Below are 25,931 nucleotides of genomic sequence, written 5' to 3' on the forward strand. Positions count from 1 at the left end.
ACCAAAAAAGTTTTTATTCCTTCACTTTACCCAGTAGATTTCACCTTAGAAAAACTGGTCATTCCCGACAGTCAACTGGTATGTCCTGCCTAGTCCGCACAAAATGTGATGGAAAGGACAGGACACAATAGTTATGGTTAAACTGAGAAAAAGCAATCCCAAGCCTTACAAACATTGCAATTACATTGAAACACTAGAAGGAGAGGTATCAGGATTTGCTATTTTTTTTTTCTTCAGGACCTTTTGCCATTGCGTATCTACCAAGGAGGAAAAAGATGGAATGTCTTCCTGCCAGTCTGGAAGGTTTGGCGGTAGAATGTCTAAGTCCAAACAAAATTTCTTCGGGAAAACATAAAATGGCAACCTTCCCCTTCCTGCGGGCTGTTAGGCATGAAGGAAAACCCCACTTGTAGGCGATATTTGTAGAACGTTGCAGTTCAGCAAGCGGGCGCAGGGCCCAACGCCTATCGAGTGTCTCTTTGGCGAGATCCGTAAAAAAGAAATAGATGCCCCATTAAAGACAATGGGATTTAATTCAGGGTCTCTCAGCTTCCTCATAATCTGCTCTTTCTCTTCTTAATAGTGAAGATGGCATATGGCATATCGAGGAGTATCTGTAGACAAATTTCGGGGTCTCGTAGCTCTATGGACCCAATCTAGTTTTAAAGGGTAGTCAGTTGCATTCCCTAAGATCCCATTGAAAATGCCCCTGATAAGAGTAGAAAGATCATCTTCACTAATTGCTTCTGGGCGGCCTCGTACGCGGATATTATTGCATCTACTGTGGTTCTCTAGGTCCTCCATCTTATAAAGAGCCAACCTATGAGCTATTAGGAGGCATTTATGGCAATTTTCCACTGCAAGTACCGGCCTGGCTATACTCGGCCCAGCTTGGCCCCGTTTGGTTTTCCACTTCAAGGTAACGCATGGTACGGTGTTGGAGCGGTTCGGTACGGTTTGGTATGGTTTGCTTTTCCACTAAAGTAGTACTAAAGTAAGTTTGTGGGATAACATTGATTCTCTGACCAATCAGTGGCTAGTAGTGACAAACAGTCAAGGCTGCATGCAAAGGATTGTGGGATATGGTACGGCCCTGTTGGAACCACAACTGAGGTGGTACCGTTTAAGCGAGCCGTACCGTTCGGTTCCATGTAGTGGAAAAGCGCCGCCGTACTGTACCGAACCGTTCCTACACCGTTCCGTGCAGTACCAGCAGTGGAAAAGCACAAAAGCGAGCCGAACCGTTCAGTTCCATGCAGTGGAAAATCGCCATTAGTGTGTTTTTGTAGCCCCCTTATTACAGCAGCTTGAGAGTCTAAACGCTGCTCTGACTCCTCGACGCACCCCAGGACCTGATTCAAGTCCCTGCGGATTGCAGATACCTCTTTTCTGATGACCCTTTCAGAGCTAGATCAGTTTTTGTAGGGAGTCCACTCACCAGTGCTGCAACATCAGATCTATGTGGCGATCCACCATCTTCTTCTGAGCACATTGAAGAAACAGGTTAGCTGTGACGAGCTAGAGGCCTGTGATGGGAGGAGGAGCTGCAGCCTTGTTGGGAGAGTGAAACATCATCTAACTCCAGCCACCTGCTGATTCTGCAGCTAGAAAATGGGTAATAGGGCCGATTTTTGAGGCTGACTTCTGCCTGTCTTTTTTTTCCCATAGCAGGCGCTGAAGCTTGGTAAGTGCGGCGGTAGATTTCGCGGGACGCATAAAGATGATGTAGCGGTTGAGGGTGCCGGTCTGGGAGACAGCAAAGCTTTGCTCAAGCACTTCTGCCTGCTCCGCCCCCGGAATTCAGGAAGTGTGTTTGTTATTTAATTTATGAATAAAAAAACACACACTGACCTAGGTCAGTGAATCAGCGCTCACTGGACCATTTTGGAGGGGACCAGTGGTACCACAGATGAATCACCAAAAAAAAAAAAAAAATTAAAAATATAAATGGATAAATAAATAAATTAAATTGGGTAACAATGAAAATATTGAAAATATTGCAGGGCAAACAAGATACAAGAACCTCAAGTGTGTAGAAGTCCTAATCAATCATGCGATGATCCCGGATGGATCCTTGCTGATGAAAGAGTACAAAAAGTCCAAATCAGGGTACTGGGGTGAAGATTGGACAGTCAGCTCCTCAAGAGGTAGGGATACCCTCCAAACATGTAACAGAGAAAAGAAACAAGGGCGCCAAGTCATAAAGGTAGATGAACAGCTGTGTAATTTAATGTAATGTAATTTAATGTAGTAACTTACATGTTAAAAACAGGTATTCCAATGAAACAGCATGCATGGTGTAAAAGGACAGTCCCCACAGTAGAGCCGATGGAAGATGCAAATGAAGGACAGTCACATCTGGGTCCTGTGTAGTGGTGAAGGAAGTCCTGAATACCGGCAATGCCGGGTGATGCTGCAAATGGCGTGGGCTCCCTGGCTGGGCAGCCTCACCGCTGTCTGCTGTACAGCAGGAAGGTAATAACCCGGAACCGGAAATTGAAGGACAAGTCTGTCGGTTCCTCCACGGAAGCCGACAGGAACGTACACTGAACCGAGAGTGGAGGGCGGGCTGCAACGTCGTTTCGGAGGACCTCCTCCATCAGGCAAATCTTCCTTCACCACTACACAGGACGCGCCACACAGGACCCAGATGTGACTGTCCTTCATTTGCTTCTTCCATCGGATCTACTGTGGGGACTGTCCTTTTACACCATGCATGCTGTTTCATTGGAATACCTGTTTTTAACATGTAAGTTACTACATTAAATTACACAGCTGTTCATCTACCTTTATGACTTGGCGCCCTTGTTTCTTTTCTCTGTTACATGTTATTTAATTTATCACACTTTCAAGACTCACTGAATTATGGATTGATTTATATTTATATTGAATTTTTTTAAAAAAAATATTTGTATTCACTCTCATTGGATTGATATTTATGTATTGTATTTATTTGAGCGTGGTCTCTTGTCAAATTAAATAGCTCTGGCTCTGCCTTGCATAAGTTACCTTTATCCACATTGGCCTGGACCTTATCACTGGTGTCTTTTATCCAGGTACAACAGTCTTCTCCTATGAATTCACAGAAACCCCCCTTGGAAGCTAAGAGATAATCTAGTGACATTTTCTCCTGTAGTACTAAAGTCTTCATTTGTCTTTGCTCTTGAGTAATTTCCCTTACAGCTTCAACAGTTTAATTGAACATTTCATCCACAATGGACGAGAAATTATTCAATAGTTTAAACAGCTCGATTCCCCACCCAGTCCAAACCGGGAACCATGCCCATACCTGATCGTGAGAAAAAAAAACAGTTGTCTGCGAGTCCTGCCTTGCACCCTTGCCCTCCTTTGCAATAGCAGATCCTCATGATCAGCAGCAATGTATGATGCGGGTAAGAACTTCACTAAAGCAAACAAACCTTTCAGATTTGGGGGCACTACCTTATAAGCCGCAGAACCACATAAACATCGTACATGAAGAATATTCCTGTCAGTCACAGGCACTAAGCAGTAACTTAATAGACTAAGGGATTGCTCCCTTAAGGCTAGTACACAATATAAGAAAATCAGGCGAACATTTTCATCTAAAGAATTTTCGTAAGATTTTCGTATAGTGTGTACACAACTTTCCACAGCCGATTCTGAATTTTCATACGAAAATTCTCAAAGGGAAAAAAATGTTCTCGTACGGAAAAAAACTAACAATTTTCGTTTTATGCCTACTGTTTTCGTAACATTTTTAAACAATCAAAAAGACTGCGTATGATCAGAAACAATAAACAGCGCAAAACAAGCCTTTGTCGTACAAGAATTTTCGTTCACTGGTCATGAATTCCTGTGAAACAATGAGAAAAATCAGACGATCGTTCGCCCGATTTTCTTAGTGTGTACCCCACTTTAATCTGTACGTCACATCCGTCCTTCCAGCAGATATAATCCGTTCTGCTGGTGTTATTAAAAAGACCCAGAGTTTCATTGGTGAGATTGACTGTTCTACCTGTCTCATAGGTTGTAGATCCTAAAAATCTAGTTCCGGTGCCAAAACTAGTGGACTACCTAATTATCCCGATACCCAAATTGGATTGGCCAGCAAAGAGCGAGTCAGGGCTAACATTCAATCTCTAACTGATGTTACCCTCTTGGAATGTGTCATTGTCCTTCAATTCCAAGTGTCTCCTGGCATGCCCAGAAGCTGTTTAGCAGGGAATGCGGCGTCGCCCTGGAAGTGACGAGTGGGGCCGGTGCCGTCGCATTGATTCCTGGGAGCGATGACGTTCAGCTCCCAGGAATCATTGCAAGCCCGGAAGTGACGGCAGAGCCGTGGCGCAGAGGGAGGAAGTGAAGAATAGGTGAGTATATTCGATCTACAATTACAAGGTGAGTACAAAAAAAAAAAAAAACCTAACTATCCAATTCTGTTTCAGGTGAAGGTGAACAAGCGGACGGGCACAAAAAAAAAATTGATTTTGTGCCCAGAACTCCGCTTTAATGATTCCTACTCTGAATGGTCTAAGGTTATCAGTGGTCTATCCCAAGGTTCAGTGTTGGGACCCTTCTTTTTAATATCTTTATAAATGATATAGGGTCTGGGATTAAAAGTACCATTTCAGTCTTTGCAGATGACACCAAGCTTTGCAGTGGAATAACTTCTTTACAGGATGTCTCCAACTTACAAGCTTATCTCAATGCACTGTTTCATTGGGCAACTATGTGGTAAATGAGGTTTACTGTTGATAAATGTAAAGTTATGCACTTTGAAGCTAAGAATATGCATGCATCATACATACTAGGTGGAGTAGAACTGGGGGAATCCATAGCGGAGAAGGATCTGGGTGTTCTGGTAGATCCTAAGCTTAATAGCATGCAATGCCAAGCTGCGGTTTCCAAAGCAAGCAAAGTCCTTGTATTAACAGAGGCATGGACTCCAGAGCGCGAGATATCATTTTGCCTCTGTACAAATCATTAGTAAGATCTCATCTGGAATATACAGTTCAGTTAGGCACAAAGTACCTGTCTACTGATACTGTGTATCTGGATCTGGCTGTTTTCTCACTATAGCAGAGGACCACTCTACATGTGGACGATGCCCCCTACTACCTTTTTTAAAGAAGTCTCTCTAGACTAGTGTAGTAGCTTGCCGGGGTTATTGTCTTTTAGTCTTTGACTGCCCTGCTCTCCAAAATGTTCCGTTTTATGACTAAATGCCACCAGTAACATGCATGAAGCTCTTTCTAGAGCCATGTTCTCTTGACCGACTTTACCTTTTACAACACCACTTTTAGGGGACATCCAGCGAGAGCTCTGGAGGACAACCTCCCTCTGATTGTCCAGATGTTAGCGGTTTGGATAGATCCTGAACTTTCAGAAGTTGTTGCGTTTTTTTTTTTTCCTCTAATCAATCTCTTGGAATATATCTGTGGCTGGTCCTAAACACTAAACAAATTGGGGTGTTCCCCAGGGAAGCTTCAACCTCTCCAGTCCTAGGGTTCTTCCCTTCAATGCAAAAGCCATCCAACGCACCACTTCTGCTTAAGTTGTGGGCCTCATGACAGCCTCGTTCGAGGCATTGCTTTTTGTCAAGTTTTATCCAGGAATCTGCAACATGACATTCTGTCGTGGGACAAGTCTGGTTGGTTTGTGGACAAATCAGTTAAACACCAAGGACCACGTGGTCTCTGGCTTTAAGTTTTTGTGTCTGGTATCCTCGGCTGTTGTAGCCCAGAATTTAAGAGAAAAGGGCATCTTTGACAGTGTTTATAGCTATGAGGCTGAATTCTATTAAGTCTACTTCTGTAAGGTCTTCCATCCTATGTAAAAGGCATACATTGCTTGTGGTGAGTTCATGGTCTTTCACCTATGGAGTTTTTGTGGGGTGGATACTTTCTTTCCAGGAGATGTTTTTTTTTTTGACAAATGTTTGGCCCTTGCTACCATCTTTGTACTTGTCATGGAACTGTGTTGTAAGGCTATTGGCTTTCCATTTTCTAATCATTAATAACAATACCCAGTTAAATCTTCTCTATCTCCATGAGATTTCAATCTAGTTTTCTAGGTACAGAAGCGTTCACCCCGAACATATTAGGAACCTTACACTCTCTTCCCTTACTACGTACAAGTTTTTCACCTCAGCTGGGCGCATGTCTGATTTGACGGCCTTAACTATTTTTTTTTTTTTTTACAATAATCTTTATTAGATTTTTTCCATACAACATTTGACCCACACAAAAAAAAAAGTGTATATCTTATCTTGAATGGAAAGTTATTTTTGGTCCTGCATTAAGTTGAGGCGGTCTCTGCCTTTCATCTTAACCTGGGCATTATGTTCAGCTCCAGTTTACCAGATGGAGATCTCTCCATTGCCTGGATGTAGTTTGAGTTGTGAGTTTTGCTCCGCCATGGCTTCCTTTACAAAGCAGACATCCTTTTAATCTTTTGTTATTTCTGGTGACTCTGGTGGAGAGGGTTTCCTTGCCACCATTTCTAGGTGGTTGCAGCAGATCATTGTTCAATCTTATGTTCTCAAGGATTAGGTTGCACAAGAGTGTTTTCCTGCCAAAGCTCATTCCACTAGAAGTGAGTGCTTCATGCGCATTTGGACATGTGGATGTTTCTGCCTCACCTTATGCTATCTTTTGGTGTGCAGTTTTTCAGGTGGCCCTTTGAGCTACAGATACTCTTTTGTACTTGTTGAGCATGTTATCTGTTTTTGGTGGTGTTTCCTACCCCTCAGCTGGACTGCTTTGGTATTTCCAAAAGGTTTCAGAATTCCTACGTCCATGAATAGACAAAAGCGAAAATAGGATTTTTGTACTTGCTATAAACTCCTTTTCCCTTAGGCTTTTGGTACGGTTTTGCCCTAAATTGAGACATGTTGGTTGTTGGGGGGGAAGAGATACTTAGTGTATGCCTACAGTTTTCTATTTGGCTATTTTTTTTGCTAGTGTCTAAGGCCAGGTTCACATATGTGTGGCTGCGGTTCCCAGCATGAGGTCCCGTGCATTTCTGTTCACCGGTTCAAGTGTGAATGGGGTCCGAATTTCTGCCTGAATTCGCACCTAAACCTGACCAAACACGCAGAAGACCCTTTGAAATGCGGTCCGCTGCCGCCCCGGACCTATGTGAACCGCCTCCATTGAGAGCCAGTCACACTCGCGTGCCATGCAAATCGGATGCAGTGAAACCACATAAAATTCGCACATACAGTGGCGAAAATATTTATATGATTCCCTGCAGATTTTGTAAGTTTGCCCACAAAGAAATGAAGGGAAATGATAGAGACAATATCAACCAAAAATCCCCAAAAAACACATGCTACAAATGTTATAAATTGAATTGCAGTTCAGTGAGTAAAAAAAGTATTTGATCCCCCACCAACCAACAATAATTCTGGCTCCCTTAGACTTGGTACAGTATGTGCTCATTCAGTACACAGATTCGTCCTGTGAATTTAAGAAGGTGCTCCCAATGACCACTCAAATATGTGTATAAAAGACACCTGTTCACAGAATCTTTCTTCCATTCAAACCTCACCATCATGGGCAAGGCCAAAGAGCTGTCAAAGGACATCTAACAACATTGTAGACCTGCACAAGGCTCAAATGGGCTGCAAGACCATCAGCAAGAAGCTTGGTGAGGAGGAGCCATCTTGTTGGAGCAATTATTCACAAATGGAAGAAATATAAAATAACCATCAATCACCCTTGGTCTGGAGCTCAATGCAAGATTTCACCTCATGGGTTAAGGATGATCATGAGAGAAGTGAGGGAATAGCCCACAAAAACATGGGAGGAGCTTGCAAAAGATCTTAAGGCAGTTGCGACCACTGTCGACAAACCAATGTTAATACAATATGTCGCCATGAATTGAAATCCTGCAGCGTTGCAAGGTCCCCCATCCTTAAGAAGGCACATGTATAGGCCTGTCTGAAGTTTGCCAATGAACATCTAAATGATTCAGAGAAGGATTGAGTGAAAGTGCTGTTGTCAGTTGAGACTAAAATTGAGAGTTAACTTGACTCTCCATGTTTGGAGGAAGAAAAATGCTGAATTTATCTTTTTCGTTCATTGACGGACACAGCTTCATATCTTCATTTGACAGATGGGTTATGCTGCTCTTCCTAGGAGTAGGACACCAAGTGGAAAAGGGTTAACTAAAGTTAACAAAAAGCTTAACTATGTCCATGGGGCAGTCCCTGGTGGTATACTCCCACGTCCTGCTCTAGGATCTCATTTTTTTTGCCTAGTTAGGAGTAAGGACCTAGCTCCTTGCTGGGATCTCTGGTCCTGGCGCTTTTTTCCTTTTTTTTAAACTGAACTTTTTTTCCTTTTATTGTTTTTTCATCTACAATCAAGTTGTTCCTGTGAGAACTAAAATCAACTGCCGGATTGGGTAATGCACTGGATATTATAGATCCTTACAGTTGTCCCAGTCTAGCCAGTGAGTGCATGCAGACCTCAGCTCCACGCTAGTTTGGCCGTGACATGGTCCCATTGTAGGGACTGGCCCACGAATGGGACACCTCGCGAGGATGCACACGTCCTGGTCGTGGCCGGAGTTACAGCATTCCTGTAGGCCGCAGAAGCCCCATTCTGAGATGGGGGAGGTGATCTGTTTGGAGTTACCCCTCCTGACTCCAAGGGTATGGCGAGTAAGCTCTCCCCTCTCCCTCAGAAATATGGGGTTTACGTGGTTCATCCCAGGATAGGTAGGTTTACCAGGGTCCTTCCCTCCCACACCTCTTTTCCCTCACTAGCGGATTCCCCCTATATGGGCTTCCCTCTCCTATCTCCTTGGGGTGGCTGGTGAATTTTACAGTACTTATTGCTGTCATCTCAGTGAGGTGAGGTGAATTGGGCCTGTTTAGGTGGGTCGGAAGACACAGCTACACCTGGACCGCTCCGTGTTGGTTAGCAGCCGGATGCCTGTCTTGGGGTGCTGTGGTGGTCCCTGCTAAATTCCCCTGATGGTGTCTGCGCGCTATTTTTCCGGAGTCGGCAACCATATTTTCGGTACCTTTGTCGGTGAAGAGTACAGCCATTTTCTTGTAGCCGCGCAGAGCGGCCAGAGGAGGGTGGCCTCTAGTGTCAGCACGGCCGTTTCCTATTCCTTTTGATCGGTGTGCTGCAGTCTTGGCGCACATTCTTCTTCACTCCCTGCTCTGGTGAGATGTGGTGGTGTCAATATGTGAAACTTTGAAAATGGAGGACTCGGCGGATGCTGTGTCTGCTGCTGCCATGTAATTTGGCATCTGCAGGCCTTCCAGAGCGACTAAAGTTTCATTTCCGTGCCTATTTTGCCGAGGTTGTCGCTAGTCATTGGGGGGGGGGGGGGTCTCTGAAATGCGTGGCTGGGATACCTAGGCGTTTTGCTAGGAGATATCCTTTTGAAGATTCCCCTTTGAAGAAACTGACAGTGCCACCCGTGGTAAACTCTCAAGTTTCTAGGCTGAATAAAGTCAGGTTACTGCCAGTGGAGGACACTTCGTCCTTTAAGGACCCTGCAGATAGGCTGAATCCTCGGTCCACAATCTTTTTACCGTGGCTGGTTCAATCCTAAGACCGGTGTTTGCCATAACCTCTCTTAGACCTTGACGGAGTGGGCAAAACTTTTACGCCTCCAAACAGGTTCTGATTAATCTTCCTTTTGTAGGGGACCGTCTGTTTGGAGCCTCTATGGAAGAGATCATAAAGGGTCTCAAGGGAGGAAAGAGCACTTTGCTTCCGCAGGTTTCTAAGAACAGAGAGCCTCGCCGCAAATGTTCTGTTTTGTTGGCTCACAAGCGGCCCTTTCGTCCCACAGGATCGCAGGACAAGGGGTCTAAATCCTCTCACCCCTTCACAGATGTTTTCAAGAGATCCTGGGGTGGTAAGTCTTCTGACCTCACAGACAAGCGTTTCTCCGCCTGAAGGGACATCTTCACCCGTTATAGGGCTGGGGGGGCGTCTTTGTTTCTTTCCGGGCCCATGGACCTCGCTCATCCAAGACAAATGGGTACTCAAGTTAATTTGGCCCGGTTACATAATAGTTTTGATCCTCTGAAGATTTACTATCAAGTTTGGAAATCTTATATTGATGTGAGACTAGGGGGGTTTTCCCCTGTTCCTTTTCGGTATCCTGTCTACTGGAGTTTCTCGAAAGAGGTGTAGATCAGCATTTGGCTCTGGGCACCATTAAGGGTCAGATTTCAGCTTTGGCCATTTTCTTCCAAAGACCATTGGCTACAAATTCTTTGGTTCACACTTTCGTGCAGGGGTTTCACCATTTCCGCCTTTGTGAATATTCGTAAAATTCTATACTTACCTTGTCACAGTGGCTATCACTTCTGCACGCTGGGTCTCTGAGTTGGCTGCCTGTCCTGTTGGTTGCCTTACCAGTGATTCACAGGGACAAAGTGGTGCTCCGCCCCTGTTGATTCCTTCCAAAGGTCGTTTCGAGGTTCCACTTGAATGAGGACATTGTGTTGTCTTCATTATGTCCTAAGCCGAAAGCACCTGAAAGAGGTTGCTTTGCATTCTTTGGATGTGGTCCAGGCCATCAGGGTGTACTTAATGGCGACTGAGTCTATTCGAAAATCAGATTCTTTGTTTATTCTTATGGCTGGCCCTTGTAAGGGGCAGGCTGCATCTGCTGCCACCATTTCCAGATGGATCATCAACGGTGGTGCAGGTCTATTCAACCAAGGGTCAGGTTCCTCCTTTCCCTGTTAAGGCACATTCAGCAAGGGCGTTTAGTGCCTCCTAGGCCTTCTGTCATCAAGCGTCGGCAGTCCAGGTTTGCAAAGTGGCCAACCTGGGCGTCTAAGTAGATACTTTTGCATCTGCAGATGCTGCTTTTGGCCACAGAGTTTTGTAGGCCACTGTGGCAGAGACTTCTTCCTTTTGAGGGTGTTTTTTTCTGCTAGATGAACTCCAGTTGTTCCTGGTTGAGCTTCTGGTTTACCTGGTTGTCTAAGTTTAGCCCATTTTTTTGGGGAAATTTCGTTTTTCTGTTTTCTTTCCCACCCCTCATGCTGATACTGCTTTGGGCCGTCCCATCTGTCAAATGATGATATGAAGCTATGTCAGTCAATGAACGAAAGGGAAAACTGGATTTTTGTCTTACCGCAAAATACTTTTCTCTGATGTTTAACGGACACAGCACCCACCCCTCTGTGGAGTTGGGTCATGTATTCTTCTGACACTGCTTGTTATAAAACTGACATCCTAGAGCAGGAATTGGGAGTATACCACCTGTGACTGCCCCATAGGTATAGTTAAGCTTTATCTTTTCTTAACACTTTTCCGCCTAGTGTCTTACTCCTAGAAAGAGCAGCTTAACTCACTTGTCAAATGAAGATGTGAAGCTATGTCCTTCAATGAACATCCGAGAAAAGGATTTTACGGTAAGACAAAAATCCAGTTATTATCCTAAGAACACCATCCCTACAGTCAAGCACAAACATTATGCTTTTGGACTGTTTCTCTGCTAAAGGTACAGGCCAACTTTACCACATTGAGGGGCAAATGGGCAGGGCTATGCATTGTAAAATCTTGGATGAGAGCCTTCTTCCCTTGGCCAGAACACTAAAGATGGGTCGTGAATGGGTCTTTCAGCATGACAATGACCCAAAACATATCCCCAAGGCAACAAAAGTGGTTCAGGAAGAAGCACAATAAGGTCATGGAGTGGCATAGCCAGTTTTCAGATCTTAATTCTATAGAAAAGTTATGGAGGGAGCTGAAACTTTGAGTTGCCAAACGACAGGCAAGAATCCCCTCAGGATTTAGAGAAGATTTGTAAAGAAGAGTGGACCAACCTGATAACCAACTACAAGAAATGTCTTACCTCTGTACTTGCCAAAAAGAGTTTCTCCGTCAAGTACGAAGTCATGTTTTGCTTGGGAATGAAGTACTTATTTTACTCACTGAACCGCTACTCAATTTATTACATTGGTGTTGTGTTTTTTTCTGGATTTTTGGTTTATATTCTGTCTGTATCATTTAAAATACACCTATGATAAAAGTTTTAGACCCTTCTTTGTAAGTGGGCAAACTTACAACATCTACAGGGGATCAAATAATTTTCCCCGCTGTATGAAGCTTCCTGCAGACAGCAGGACACCATGACGGTTTTAAAATCCCAGTGTCCTTGAATAGACCCAAATAAAAAAGATGTTACCTTTGTATAAAGATACTATTTTTGATGTGACCCAAACCCTAAGCAAAAGTTACATGGTCTCTGGCTATCAAAAAAAACTGCTGTCTGTTTTTTATTTATTTATTTTTTTTTTCAATCAGATGGATTTGTGTAGGTAAACTTGCAGAAAAATGCAAATAGCATTTTTAAGCAGTAGGCAAAGCTTGCATATGAGATTTGCAAAAAATTAGTATGTTGCAAATCTGCCTGACTGATGAAAGCAGACACTTCTCTAAGTCAAATCACTTAAGTCCAAGTTAGAATGTATATTAATGTTAAGTGGCCCTTTTTAGAGAAGAATATTTATTTGTGTTGTGTGCTTTTTGTTTTCCATGGCACCCTCTATACTGGTATTAGCAGAAGCAGGACAGGATCGAGGGCTTGAAGCGGCATATAGAGAAGCATAGGTATCACATTCGAATGCTAGAAACCATCCTGCGAATGTTGGACAATGACTCCATTAATGTGGACGCCATCAGGAAGATTAAGGATGATGTAGAATACTACGTGGACTCTTCCCAAGAACCTGATTTTGAAGAGAATGAGTTCCTGTATGATGACCTTGATTTAGAAGACATTCGTAAGTGTCCAAAAAACAGTAACTTGATTATTTTTGTTCTCTTACATGTATTTTTACCCATTGACCCTCCTGTAGACCTATAAATGCATGCTCAGAAATTTGACTGAAATTTTGAGCCTGTAGACTTGTTCATATGAACTTGTCAGAATGTAGATATGGGACTTATCTTGACTCAAATTGTTTTTTGATGATGAATGCTCTTTAAAAAATTAGCGGACAGACACAAATACAGGCGTTTGGGCATACAGTATAAAATAAAATCTTATTCTGACCATAGGACCATATTAATTCGCTGTATGCAAGTATATACCTGTAAACATCAGTACTTATATTTACAAACGTGTGTATGGGCATAATTTCATGAGCATGAAACCTCCACATTTGGGAAATTATACCCATAAAGGTGCTCCTGCAAGCACCTGTACCAGTGTTTACAGACTTATACCTGCGTACAGCGTGTCCTGTCAATTCAGTCCTAATGGCAGGATTATGCACCAGCTGAAGCTCTTGGTCATATTAGTGATATACTCCTGTGTTTACCTCTGTGTACATGAGCCCTTAAACAAGTCTGCAACAGCAGCTCCCAGTAGCTTTCTTTCTTAATATATTATTTTAAAGCAATTTACATCCCTATTGTAAGTAGAGAGCCCATGGTTGTTTTGGCCCCAGAGTTAGTACAGTTCTAAAGAGTTCTATACATTTTATTGCGTAATATTTTTTAACCACCTCATTCCCAATCCCATTCAGACACTTCACTCCTACATGTAAAGCTCTTTTTTTTGGCTAGAAAATTGCTTAGAACCACCAAACATTATATATATATATATATATATATATATATATATATATATATATATATATATATATATGTGTGTGTGTATGTATGTATATGTATATATATGTATGTATATATATATATATATAATTCATTCTTATTTTTTTTAACAGAGGCCCTATAGAATAATATGGTGGATGTTGCAATTTTTTAAGTCTCACGGTTTTCAAACGCAATTTATTTTGGAATAAAAACACTTTAATGAAAGCCCAAAACATTAAAGTTAGCCCAATTTTTCTGCTTCTGCTTTACTCAGAATCACTGGCTGAAAAGAATGATACCGGAATGATGCCTGTACCCAGGCATCATCCTGGTATAACCACTGAAACCCGAAGACGTATGGGAATGTTCATTTGGGTGAAGTGGTTAAACTACATTAGGACTATTCTTTTTATAAAATAATTTGCTCGAGTGACGCAACCATTCACCCAACCAATTTTCCCTGTGCTTTGTCTAATAAGAATATTTCCTATGATCATTAGCACTGTCTAGTGGCTATAAATGTGGTATTTTCCTTGTTGAGGTATTAAAAAAAAAAAAAAAAAAAAAAAAAAAAAAAGTATTGCTGTTGATGATGATCATTGGAAACAATCATATTAAACAAATTACTGGGAAAATTTAGAACAGCTCTGCAAGTGTTTGACATTCGTCTAACAATTTTTTTTTTTGTATCTAGACACGCTAATGTGAAAAGAGAAGGAAAAAAAAAAATCAGAAAAGTGGAAGAATTTTTTGTGATATCAGAAGATGCAAATAGGGGAAAACTTATCACCAGGGACAGGTACATTATTAACCACTTCCCACCCGAGGACGTATCCGTACGTTCTTGGGTTTCAGTGGTTATACCGGGATGATGCCTGCACCTACAGGCCTGCATCCTGCCGGTACCATTATTTTCAGCCGGTGATTCTGTAGAAGGCAGAAGTGATCTAATTAGCCACTCGATCACTTCTGTGGGTGGCAGAAGGGGGTCCCACCCCTCTCCCTCCGCCGCCTCTCCCGGGCTCCCCGGTCTCATGGCAGAGGCCGGGAGCAATGCAGCCGACGAGCAATGGCTGCCTGGCACAGAGAGAGAAGAACTAACATCACTCCCCTCTCTATAACCCTGGATACTGGGAGCGACTAATATTTGTCACTTCCGGCTCCGCCCCTTTGTTTACCTGGCCACCAGCGGCCAGAGATGCAGCCGATTGGAACAATCGGCTGCATGAGGGGCCAGAGGAGATATTTTGGGTCTAATAGACCCAAAATCTCTCCATAAAGAGGACCTGTCACGGTCCATGCTATCACAAGGGATGATGATCATCCCTTGTGATAGCAATAAAGTTTGTACAAAAAAAAAAATGTAAACAAAAGTGTAATTTTTTTTTTATAAAATAAAAAAAATAAAGCGCCACCGTCCCACCGTGCTTACGCGCAGATGTGAATGCATGCATATGGAGGTATTGACGTGAACGTCAGAGCGAGAGCAATAATTCTAGCACCAGACCTCCTGTGCCACTCTAAATTGGTAACCTGCAAAGGCATTTAAGGAGTCACCTATGGAGATTTTTAAGCACTGTAGTTTGCTGCCATTCAACAATTTTAAAGCGCGACATGTTAGATAGCTATTTACGCAATGTAACATCGTCTTTTAGATTATATAAAAAAATTGGGCTAACTTTACGTTTTTTTTTTTTTTATTCATGAATGTTTTTTTTCCCCAAAAAAATTGCGTTCGAAAAACAGCTGCCCAAACAGAGACCATAAGGAATAAAACGGTATGCGTTGCAATTTTTTATGTCACATGGTTTTTACATGAAGGAGCGAATTGTCAGAATAGGCTTGGGAAGGAGGTAGTTAAACTTATTATTTTTTTGGAGGGTATAGGTTAGATCAGTGATGGCAAACCTTGGCACCCCAGATGTTTTGGAACTACATTTCCCATGAGGCTCATGCACTCTGCAGTGTAGTTGAGCATCATGGGAAATGTAGTTCCAAAATACCTTGGGTGCCAAGGCTTGCCATTTCTGGGTTAGATCTATAGGGTATTTATTGCTTTGTCTGGTTGGGAAGGGTGTCATTACAACACAGTGTTATGTCAGGTGGTTAGCCTGACTTCAAAAGTACTATGACAGTATATACAAAAAAAAAAAGGAGTAAATGAGGAACTGCAGTAACACCCCCCAACCTTCCCATCAAAAGCCCTCAGTCCTGCAGCAAGCAATGGGCTCGCTCCTGGGAAGACTTGTGCAAATGTCAGAATGCCTTGATTGGGTAGTTATCCAATGAATCAGGGGGTGGGACAGACTGTAAGGCTGAGGAGTAAAATGTTGAATCTGCCTTTCTACACCAGGGTTCTGTGAAAAGTCTAGGGTTTCTCCAGAAGTTGCTAGGTTCTGTGAGCAGAGATTGACTGATGGGTTTGATGGTGTGCTCATAGTTCTGACTCCAATTACACTCAGCAAAGTGAGGGACATACTGTACGATCAGTGAGGCTTTTTTTTTTTTTTGTAGAAGTTACCACTGATGCTAATGATCATACTATTTATCTCTACACAGTCATTCTTTCCAGTGACTACTAATGGATCACATCCCCTCTGTTCTCAACTGCATAAGAGCTGAGTGTAGAAGAAACAGAAGAACACTGAGCTTTCCAGTGAATGGCTGTGCAGTGGGGGTGTGTCAGGACAAGTCTGGTCATTGTAGGAGTGCAGGCTGATTTCCCAGCATTACAAGAGATCTGACTACAGTTTGCTCTCCTGCTTAGTGTTTTTAGATGGACTAAATGGAACACCAGGGATTTCACATAAAGGAAGCAAAACAAAGTGAACCGGATACTTTCTCATACAAGTACATGGTACAGCAGCTACATATCAGGAATCAAGCTGCGGGAATAAATTGTGCAGGCTTTTGGGTAATTGTGATACAATGCTGGATTCTAATTATCTGGTGTATAGGGTTACAGTGTTTTAGGTGGTTCTACACAGGCTCTTCTGGCTTAAATGTTGGTTGTGGACTAAATGTCCGTAAAGGCCTTAATGAGCCTGAAAATCTTTTGTAGGAGACAAACCATTTGACAAATGAGATGAGATTATCTAAAAGGTTACTCTTCAACTTCAGTCTCTCCAAGCCAGGAGTCTGTAGAAGAATGCAGTGCCTTCTAGAGGTGCACCGAATGGAAATTTTAGTTTCAATGTTGTTTTTTGAATTTCAAATAACAAACATACAGGAAAAAAAACAATAGTAAAACATTGGTAGTAACAATATCAATAAAAACTCTGTGTGTAGGAAGTAATCTACAAATCTATATATAGACATCACCATTAAATGGAACACTTCCTTAACCACTTAAGCCCCGGAGGATTTGGCTGCTAAACGACCAGAGGGTATTTTGCGATTCGGCACTGCGTGACTTTAACGGACAATTGCGCGGTCGTGCGACGCTGTACCTAAACGAATTTGGCGTCCTTTTTTTCCCACAAACAGAGCTTTCTTTTGGCGGTATTTGATCACCTGTGCGATTTTTTGATCACGCGCTATAAACAAAAAAAGAGCGTAAATTTTGCAAAAATAGCAATATTTTTCCCTTTTTTTTATATGAAATTCCCCCCAAAAAAAATGTAAAAATCAAAATTTTTTAATATTTTCGGCCAATTTGTTTTATGCTACCTATGTTTGGTAAAAAAAAATCGCAAAAAGCGTATTTTGATTGGTTTGCGCAAAAGTTATTGCGTTTACTAACAAAGGGAAAGATTTTTGTCATTTTTGTTGTTTTTTTTTTTAACGCGTAATGGCGGCGATCTGCGATTTTTTTTTTTGCGGTACTGCGACATTGCGGCGGAAAGATCGGACCCTTGACTGACATTTTTGACACTTTTGGGGTTACCAGTGACATTTCTACAGTAATCAGTGCTATATATATGCACTGTTACTGTAAAAATACACTGGTAGTGAAGGGGTTAACTTTATTTGAGAGGGAGGGGCTGTGTGTGTCCCTAGGGGCGTGATTCTAACTGTGATTGGCTGTGGCTTCAACTGTATGCAGAGTGATCAATGGATCTACATAGTAGATCCATGTGATCAGCTCTCATACAGAGAGGAGAATGACAGGCAGCTTGTTTACACAAGCTGCCTGACTTTCTCCCTCTCCCCCGCCGATCGCAGAGTGGCCGGCGGCGATCGGGTCCGCCGGTCACACGCGCGGGGGGGTCCGTGACCACGCGGGAGCGCGCCTCCGGCGGCGCGCGCTCGCTCCCTAAACCCTCACAGGCGAGCGACGTAGACCTACGTCACTTTGCCTGTGAGGGGCTGACCGCCGCCGTAGATAGTCGTGCGGCGGTCGGCAAGTGGTTAAGGTCAAACGAGACTTAGGTGAAGAGAGACATTAAACCCAGTTGTTGACTAGGGCGCTGTACCCACCTTCAGGCACCCACTGGGACAAAACTGTGTCCTGAGGGGGAGCTACCCTGTCGTCTGGTTAGGCAAGCAAACATTAACATAGATCAGGGGTCTTCAAACTATGGCCCTCCAGTTGTTCACAAACTACAATTCCCATGCCTAGTCATGTCTGTGAATGTGAGTTTTACAATGCCTCATGGGACGTGGAGTTCTGCAACAGCTGGAGGGGCCATAGTTTGAAGACCCCTAACATAGATTATCATATAATGAACCATCACGCAGAGGGTGCATAGACCCTACTGTGGTATAAAAGGAAAGAAAGCAGAAGAGCGAAGAAGGGGTAGGGAAGGTTTGCAGGGGAGGGAGACCATCCATTGTTTTTAACATAATCATATTTTGACTGTACACTTAGGATAGGAGAGCCAAATATCGAATTTTTTACGAAAGGATTTGGTATTCAGGGAGGTATGTGCTAATATTATTTTCCATTTCACATTAGAGTAAATGAAACGTAAGCATGGTAAAAGATCCATCCAGAGTCTTCCAATCCACTTTGCTGTGATGCGGACATCCAGGGCTCCCCTTCCTGTGTGTGCGTTCTCTCAGCTGTGTCGGCGTGAGACTCCTGAAAGCAGGCTGGGGACGCAGGCAGCCGGTATCCAATAGAGCGGGTTGTGGGCGGTTACATGTTACGGAGCTCAGCTCCTTCGTCAGACCTCCACCCGCTGGAGGTAAATGAACACTTATATAGGCAGCTAAAATCATTGATACAAGGGACAGGTGCAATACGGCCAAAGCTACCTTAGTGGGAAATCGATAGAAACATGTGCATCCCCTGAAAACTGGTAAATAATGCACAAATGTAGCACAAATATTACAAATGTAAATACTAAGTTAATGTGTTAAAAATGTTTTAAAAAAATATGTATAAAAAATGTATAATATATATATTAAAATTATCTTTCTCTATCGCTCATTGACAGACGTAGTCCTCGGTGATACAGCACCTTCGGGTTATGTTGCCTCCACAGGAGCAGGACTAGACAGGAAATTAAAATGCTCTGGCCACACCCTAGGGGCAGTCCCAGAGGGTATATCCTCTCTCTCTCTGCCTCAGCAAATCAGTTATTTTCTGTCTAGTTAGGAGTAAGGACCTAGATACCTTGCTGGGATCTTCGGTCCTGGCAAGATTTTTTCTTAAAAAGATTTTTTAGACAGCTTTTTTCTCCAGTGTTCCTGTGAGATCTTCAAGCAAGAAAGCTGAACTGGGCGACGGGCTGGATGTTGAGATCCGGTGGTCACCCCAGTTCAGCCTACGAGCGCGTGCAGGCCATAGCTCCGCGCTGGGTCGGCCGCGACAAAGTCCCATTAAGGGACTGACCCCGCGAGTTAAACGTCTCGCTGAAACGCCAAAGACCATGAGTCACGGCGTCCGTATTGGTCGACAGCCCTCCCGCCCCGGTGGAGAGGGGTACTGTCAGGAGTTGGTGCCCGCCTGGTTCCGGTATGGTGAGTAGTATGTTCCCCCTTTTCCCCCTGACGGGTCTTGTGGTGAACGCGGGTCCCTCTCTGTATGGTAAGATAGAGTCCCCCTCTATCCTATAATATGGCACAGATCCCCCTACTTTGAGTGTGATTTTATGTGCAAAAAGCCAGGAGGCTTGGTTTGGGAGCTAACAATCTAATTGTATACATGTTTAAAAGATTGTAATCAGTGGCAGTCTGGGAATCTTACTGTGATAAGAATAAGGTACCTACCAGTCAGAAGCCACGGACATGTAGACTGCCTTCCTAGTCAGATCTCCAGCTATAGCAGGCCTTCCGAACGGCCATGAGGTCCGCCAGGGCCGGTACCGCCAACCACGCCAAAAATCCCCATGCAGAGATAGTGTTGTGTGCCCTGCAGCACACCGCTATTCGGTACAGGCCGCCGCCATTTTTTTTGCTGGATTGCACGAGCCGCCATTTTGGCGTAGCCTCGTGTCTCCAGCATGGGGGCGGCCATGTTTGAGGTGATCCAAACACCTCGTGGAGCTAGGGGAGGCGCCGGAAGGCGTGCAGAGGGGCGGAGCCGCCTCCTTTCTTCCTGGGCAGCCAGCCAAAAGACTTCCTGTTTGTCAAGACAGCGCTGTAACCTGTTGCAGTTAAACTCTGAGCATCAAGTGGTGAGCCTGGGGGTCTATCTCTCTCTCTCTCTCTCTCTCTCTCTCTCTCTCTCTCTCTCTCGATCGGGATCCCTAGCAGGTAACACTAAGGGGCTTTTGTGGCGCTGGGGGTCTGTGAAAAAAAAAAGTTTTTTATTTTTGAATTATATTATCCGGGAAGTTACTGGAATAATCATGGACCCTGCCACACAAATTCCCCCACCTGTTTCCCTCGAGGGGGCCACGGGACCCGCCGGTGCACAGAGTGTAGAGGCATTTACAGCAATTTTGGAGTCTATGGTGGCTCGGGTGGAGGCGGCCTGTCAGGGACGAGGGTCAAGGAAGCGACCCCCGCCTACCCCTATATTATCTGACACCTCTGACTCTGATTCAGAGATGGTCACTGCAGTTGCAGGTCCCTCTGCAAGGGCTGTTACCTCAGGTAAAGCTCCCTCAGACAGTGAGGAGGACGTTTCTTCTCCCGCTATAATTCAGGAAGAAGCATTGGTGGACGCACTAGTTGTGGCAGTGCAGGAAACCTTAAAACTTGAGGTTTTACCGGCAGAAGCAACTGATACAGAGATTCCTTTTGGTACTAACAAGCCCATCAAAACGGTGAAGGTTTTTCCTGTACCCAAGTGTTTTGGTAATAAGATTAAAGGAGAATGGGAGCATTCTAAACGTACCTTTACTATTTCCAAGCGTATTGCTAGACGCTATCCGTTTGAGGAATCCATCATTAAGAAATGGACGGTACCGCCAGTGGTGGATCCACCTATTTCCAGGCTGAATAAAGCCACGGTTATCCCAGTGGAGGACACTTCGTCCTTTAAGGATCCGGTGGATCGAAAGATGGAAGCAGAGTCCCGCACCATCTTCTCTCTGATAGGGTCAGCATTTAGACCAGTAATTGTTATTGGTCTAGTTTCCCAGACACTTACGGAATGGGCGAGATTGGTACGCCAAGACCTTAGGGGAAAAGATATTCCCCAGGAAACATCTGATTTGATGGAACAGATTATACAAGGGCTACAGTTTATCTGTGACGCAGCCTTGGACACTACTCCCCTATTAGGGCATGCATCTATGTCAGCGGTAATCCTCAGACGTGTGCTGTGGTTAAAATGCTGGTCAGCTGACCTAGGTTCCAAAAAGACCTTGACGAATCTCCCCTTTCAGGGGAATCGTCTATTTGGGGCCACCCTAGATGAAATCATTAAGGATGCCACTGGGGGCAAGAGCACTTTTTTGCCACAGGCTGCTAAAGCTAAGGGACCTCGCAACAAGCGAGGACCTTTCTTTACCGCCCATAAAGGGTTCGCACGCCCGGCTGGAACAAGCGGGAAAGGCAAGACTCCTCCAGGAGGGTTCAAGAAAGGCTGGTCGGACAAACAGAGGACCAACTCAGCCAAACCCGAAGCAAAGGAGTACACAGCCTGAAGGTGCGCCCCCACCCGGTTTGAGGGTGGGGGGACGTTTTCACCGGTATTCAGGACATTCGATCGAGCATCAACTACTACTACCGGTGCGATTCTTCCCTTCCAACATTTAAGTACTACAGGGAGCGGTAGTCGCCGTTCCCTGAATAGATCTTTTCCTTTACCTTTTCCTAAGATTAGTCTCAATTCCCCACAGGAATCGGATCTGGTTGACCAGACAGGCCAAGAAGCCTCTAGCCGGGTGACTTCGGTCCCTGAGGTTCAACCAGAAAAGATCACCCTTCCTGATAGCAATCAGGTATCTGATAAATGTGTGGGAACAGAAAACGACCAGACTTTCTCGGATGGTCGGGGCCAGATAGCTCTAGGGACGCCTGGTTCAGATCCAGTCAGCACCAGTGGTCCTAGAAATTCTAGGCTGGCCTCGTCAAGCCGGCCTGGCCGACTTGGACAGGCTAGTCGCAGACGTTCCGTGGGAACTTCGTCTCAGGGAGTGTCTGTGGTCTCAAGGACCAATTTACCATCGTGCTTTACAGTCGCTGGTTTTAATGGCCTGGCCATTGAGACCCAAGTACTGAAGGACAGAGGTTTGTCAGCTTCAGTCATTCCTACCCTTATTAAAGCAAGGAAAGCGACTTCCAGCAAGGTCTATTATCACACATGGAAGACTTATATTGCGTGGTGCGAATCTTTAGGATTTCCTCCACGTACCTATTCGGTGACTCGAATATTGGCTTTTTTGCAACAAGGGGTTGAGCAGAAGCTAGCCTTGAGCACCATCAAGGGTCAAGTTTCAGCATTAGCAATCTTCTTTCAGAAACCTTTAGCTACCAAGTCCTTGGTGCGGAATTTCATCCAGGGGGTGCGGCACCTGGCTCCACCAGTCCGCGCGCCCTTACCGCCCTGGGATCTTAATTTAGTTTTGTCGGTTCTAAAGAAACCTCCCTTTGAAAACATCAGGGAGATTCCCTTGTTTACTTTATCCCAGAAGGTGGCCTTCTTGGTGGCTATCACTTCTGCTCGCAGGGTATCCGAACTGGCTGCATTATCATGCCAGTCCCCATACCTAGTGATTCATAGGGATAAGGTAGTACTTCATCCTAAGCCATCCTTTCTTCCTAAGGTGGTTTCAGATTTTCATCTGAATGAAGATATTGTACTACCTTCCTTGTGTCCTCAGCCCAAGCATCATCGGGAACATGCGTTGCATTCCTTGGATGTGGTTCGGGCAATCAGAGTATACCTGAAAGCTACGGAATCATTCCGTAAGACGGATTCACTTTTTGTGATCACGGATGGCCCCAGAAAGGGTTTGCCGGCATCTGCCGCGACCATTGCCAAATGGATTAGACAGACGGTGGTACAGGCTTATTCTATTAAGGGTCAGAGTCCTCCGTTCCCTGTTAGGGCGCACTCCACTCGAGCGCTCAGTACTTCCTGGGCCTTTCGCCATCAGGCGTCAGTGGTCCAGGTATGTAAGGCGGCCACCTGGTCGTCGGTACATACCTTTACAAAATTCTATAAAATTGATGTGACGGCATCGGCGGATGCCTCATTTGGCCACAAGGTTTTGCAGGCCGCAATTTGAGGAGACCGGTGGTCTACCTCGAGAGTTTTTTTCTGTTTGAAAAATTTCTTTTTTGTTGAGTCTCATCATTAAGGATGAGCATTGTAAACTTCTAGTTGGGCCTTCTAGATTGGGATTTGATTTCCATTTTCCCACCCCTCATTTGTGATACTGCTCTGGGACATCCCGAAGGTGCTGTATCACCGAGGACTACGTCTGTCAATGAGCGATAGAGAAAAATGGATTTTTGTAAAATCTTACCGTAAAATCCTTTTCTCTTAGCTCATTGACAGACGTAGTCCCCGCCCCTCTGTTTTGGAGTTGGGTTGGGTTAAAATTTTCTAAAGACTGCTTTTTGACATAACTGATTTGCTGAGGCAGAGAGAGAGAGGATATACCCTCTGGGACTGCCCCTAGGGTGTGGCCAGAGCATTTTAATTTCCTGTCTAGTCCTGCTCCTGTGGAGGCAACATAACCCGAAGGTGCTGTATCACCGAGGACTACGTCTGTCAATGAGCTAAGAGAAAAGGATTTTACGGTAAGATTTTACAAAAATCCATTTTTCTCTTGCGTCCGCTGACAGTCGCCGCCCGATGGTATTAGCCTTCACTAATGGGTAATGGCTCACTCTGCAGGAGCAGACTAGGCATATAATTATTAGGTTAATACAAAAAAACTGTTATACCTCAGCACGGCACTAGGGGGCCATCCCTCAGCCATTACCAGAACCCAATCTGATATTACCTCAGTTTGAAGCTGCCTAGCAACAGGAGTAGAGCTAGGTCTTCCCTGCTGAGACCTAGAGTCTCAGTTTTCTTTGTTTTTGAATTCATGTGTTTTTCTTTGCACCATAGATTTCTCTATCGTTCATTGATGGACGCAGTTCTCTCTGATTCATATCAGTAGGGTTATACTGCCCCTTACAGGAATAGGACACTAGGCAGGAAAAAGTTCTGGCTAGGCCTATGGGCAGTCCCGGAGGGTACACCCTCTCTTCCTGCATAGGATGTCAGTTTTTTTCTGCCTAGTAAGGACCTAGTTTCTTGCTGGGATCTCTGGTCCTGGCATAAAAGTATTTTTTTATGTAGAATTTTTTTAGCTAGCCTTTTTTTCTCGAACTTTTTTCCTGTGAAATCTTCAAGCAATTATGCCGGGCTGGGCGACAGACTGGACCCCCATATCCAGTGGTGACCCCAGTCTGGCCAGCGAGCGCATACAAGCCTTAGCTCCGCGCTGGGTCGGCCGCGACATAGTCCCACTGGACGGGGACTGGCCCCGCAAGTTAAACGTCTCGCCAGGATGCACACGACAGGGTCAAGGCTGATGTAGCAGCGTTCCTATTTGGCCGCCAGCCCCCCTTCTCTGGTGGCGTGGGGTCCTGTCAAGGGATGGCACCCGCCTGTGTTTCCGGTATGGTGAGTAAATGTCCCCCCCCCTCCCTGGCGGTGGATTTTGGGGTGGACGCGGGCCCTCTCCTTGAGACGGTCCGACCCTCACACTCCTGGGTTTCCCTCTGTCCTATTGTGACCCCCCTCCTTTCCACTCCCCCTACCCCCCCCCCCCCCCCACGTGGGGGACTATTTGGGCCTACCTGAGCCAGGGGCCTAGTGTGCAGGCCGCATGGGGGGCTGGGCGAGTTTGCTGTCCGCGGTGCTCAATGATCATGCGGGGGGGCTTGCTGGGGTTCTTCTGAAGTTGATGGGTGTTTGGGGGTCCCCCTGCGGGTCCCGTTTGCCGCGATTTTCGTGCGGGGCTGCCATTTTGTTGTAGCCTCTGCTTCTATGGAGGCGGCCATCTTGGTACACCCATTTCCGGCCATTTTGCTGGAGATTTTTTGCAGTGAAGGCCGGTGGCAGTGCCTGAAGGACAGTTCGTCTTGAGGGTGGTCTCTCCCTCTCTGTGGTGGTCCGTTAGCACGTGCATGACCTCCGGGGGTGCTGTGGGGCCGTTTTTTCTTTTTTTTTTTGTTTAAAAGTTCCCGGCGGGTTCCTCAGGTTCAGTATGGACCCTGCTGGCCATTTTTTCCCACCTGACCCCCTCACGGAGGCCGCAGGGCCTTCAGGATCTCCACTGTCCGTCTATGCCTTTTCGGCAGTTTGGTACGCATTTGGGCCCGGGGGGGGGGGGGGTGGTAGGTGCGCTAGAACGTTTTTCCACCTACCCCTTCCTCTTCTGATGTCTCGGAGTCTGAGTCGGGCTCAGGTGGGCCTGACGTGGGCCTCCCTGCCGGGTCTGTTACCTCGCTCCGTCTCCTCGGATGATGAGGATGACATTTCCACCTCCCCTGCCGCGACAGGCGCTGGTGGATGCACTGGCTGTTTTCGGTGCGTGGCACTCTGCAATTTGGGGGTCACAGCGGCGGCTGCACCTAGGGCGCAGTTGGCATCTGGCACTCACATGCCACCTGGAGCTGCTCATTTTGTTGGCTGCTCATGTAGGAGGGGACCGTCTGAGACACTCCCCTGGGGGGTCTAAGTGGCCGTTAGCCTTTGCCCTTTTGGGGGAGTCTCTGGTACAGAGCACTGTTTCCACCTTTGGTGGACGTACGGTCTCTAGCTGAATGGGATTACCGTTGTTCCGGTGGAGGAATCCCCGTCCTTTAATGACTTGGGGGATAGGATTGTGCTGGCTGTGGCCTGCGCTCTTTGCTCCCTGGCATAGCTGCACTGGGAAAAGTGTCTGTTTGCCCTTGCCACGCAGGCTCTGCCTGATGGGCGGAGTCCCAACACCGCAATTTGGTGTGGGGCATGTCCCTCTTGCCCTGGGGGAGCTGTTGGTCCAGATGGTGCAGTGGCTGCATTTTTTGTTTGCG

The 25,931-nt window shown here is 45.2% G+C and overlaps 1 protein-coding gene across 2 annotated transcripts in view; it reads left to right on the forward strand.

Annotated features, from left to right (window-relative positions):
• CNOT3 (CCR4-NOT transcription complex subunit 3) overlaps window positions 1-25,931 on the forward strand; it is an 894,807-nt gene that overhangs the window by 342,000 nt on the left and 526,876 nt on the right. Inside the window, exon 8 of one of the 2 annotated variants that reach the window (XM_082273841.1) lies at window positions 12,532-12,754. In XM_082273841.1, the coding sequence (XP_082129967.1) occupies window positions 12,532-12,754 (223 nt within the window). The remainder of the gene's footprint in view (window positions 1-12,531; window positions 12,755-25,931) is intronic. The other variant, XM_082273842.1, reaches the window with a different exon arrangement.

This window comes from Pelophylax lessonae, assembly GCF_965119305.1.
Source record: "Pelophylax lessonae genome assembly, chromosome: 12".
In the NCBI taxonomy this organism is placed as follows: domain Eukaryota; kingdom Metazoa; phylum Chordata; class Amphibia; order Anura; family Ranidae; genus Pelophylax; species Pelophylax lessonae.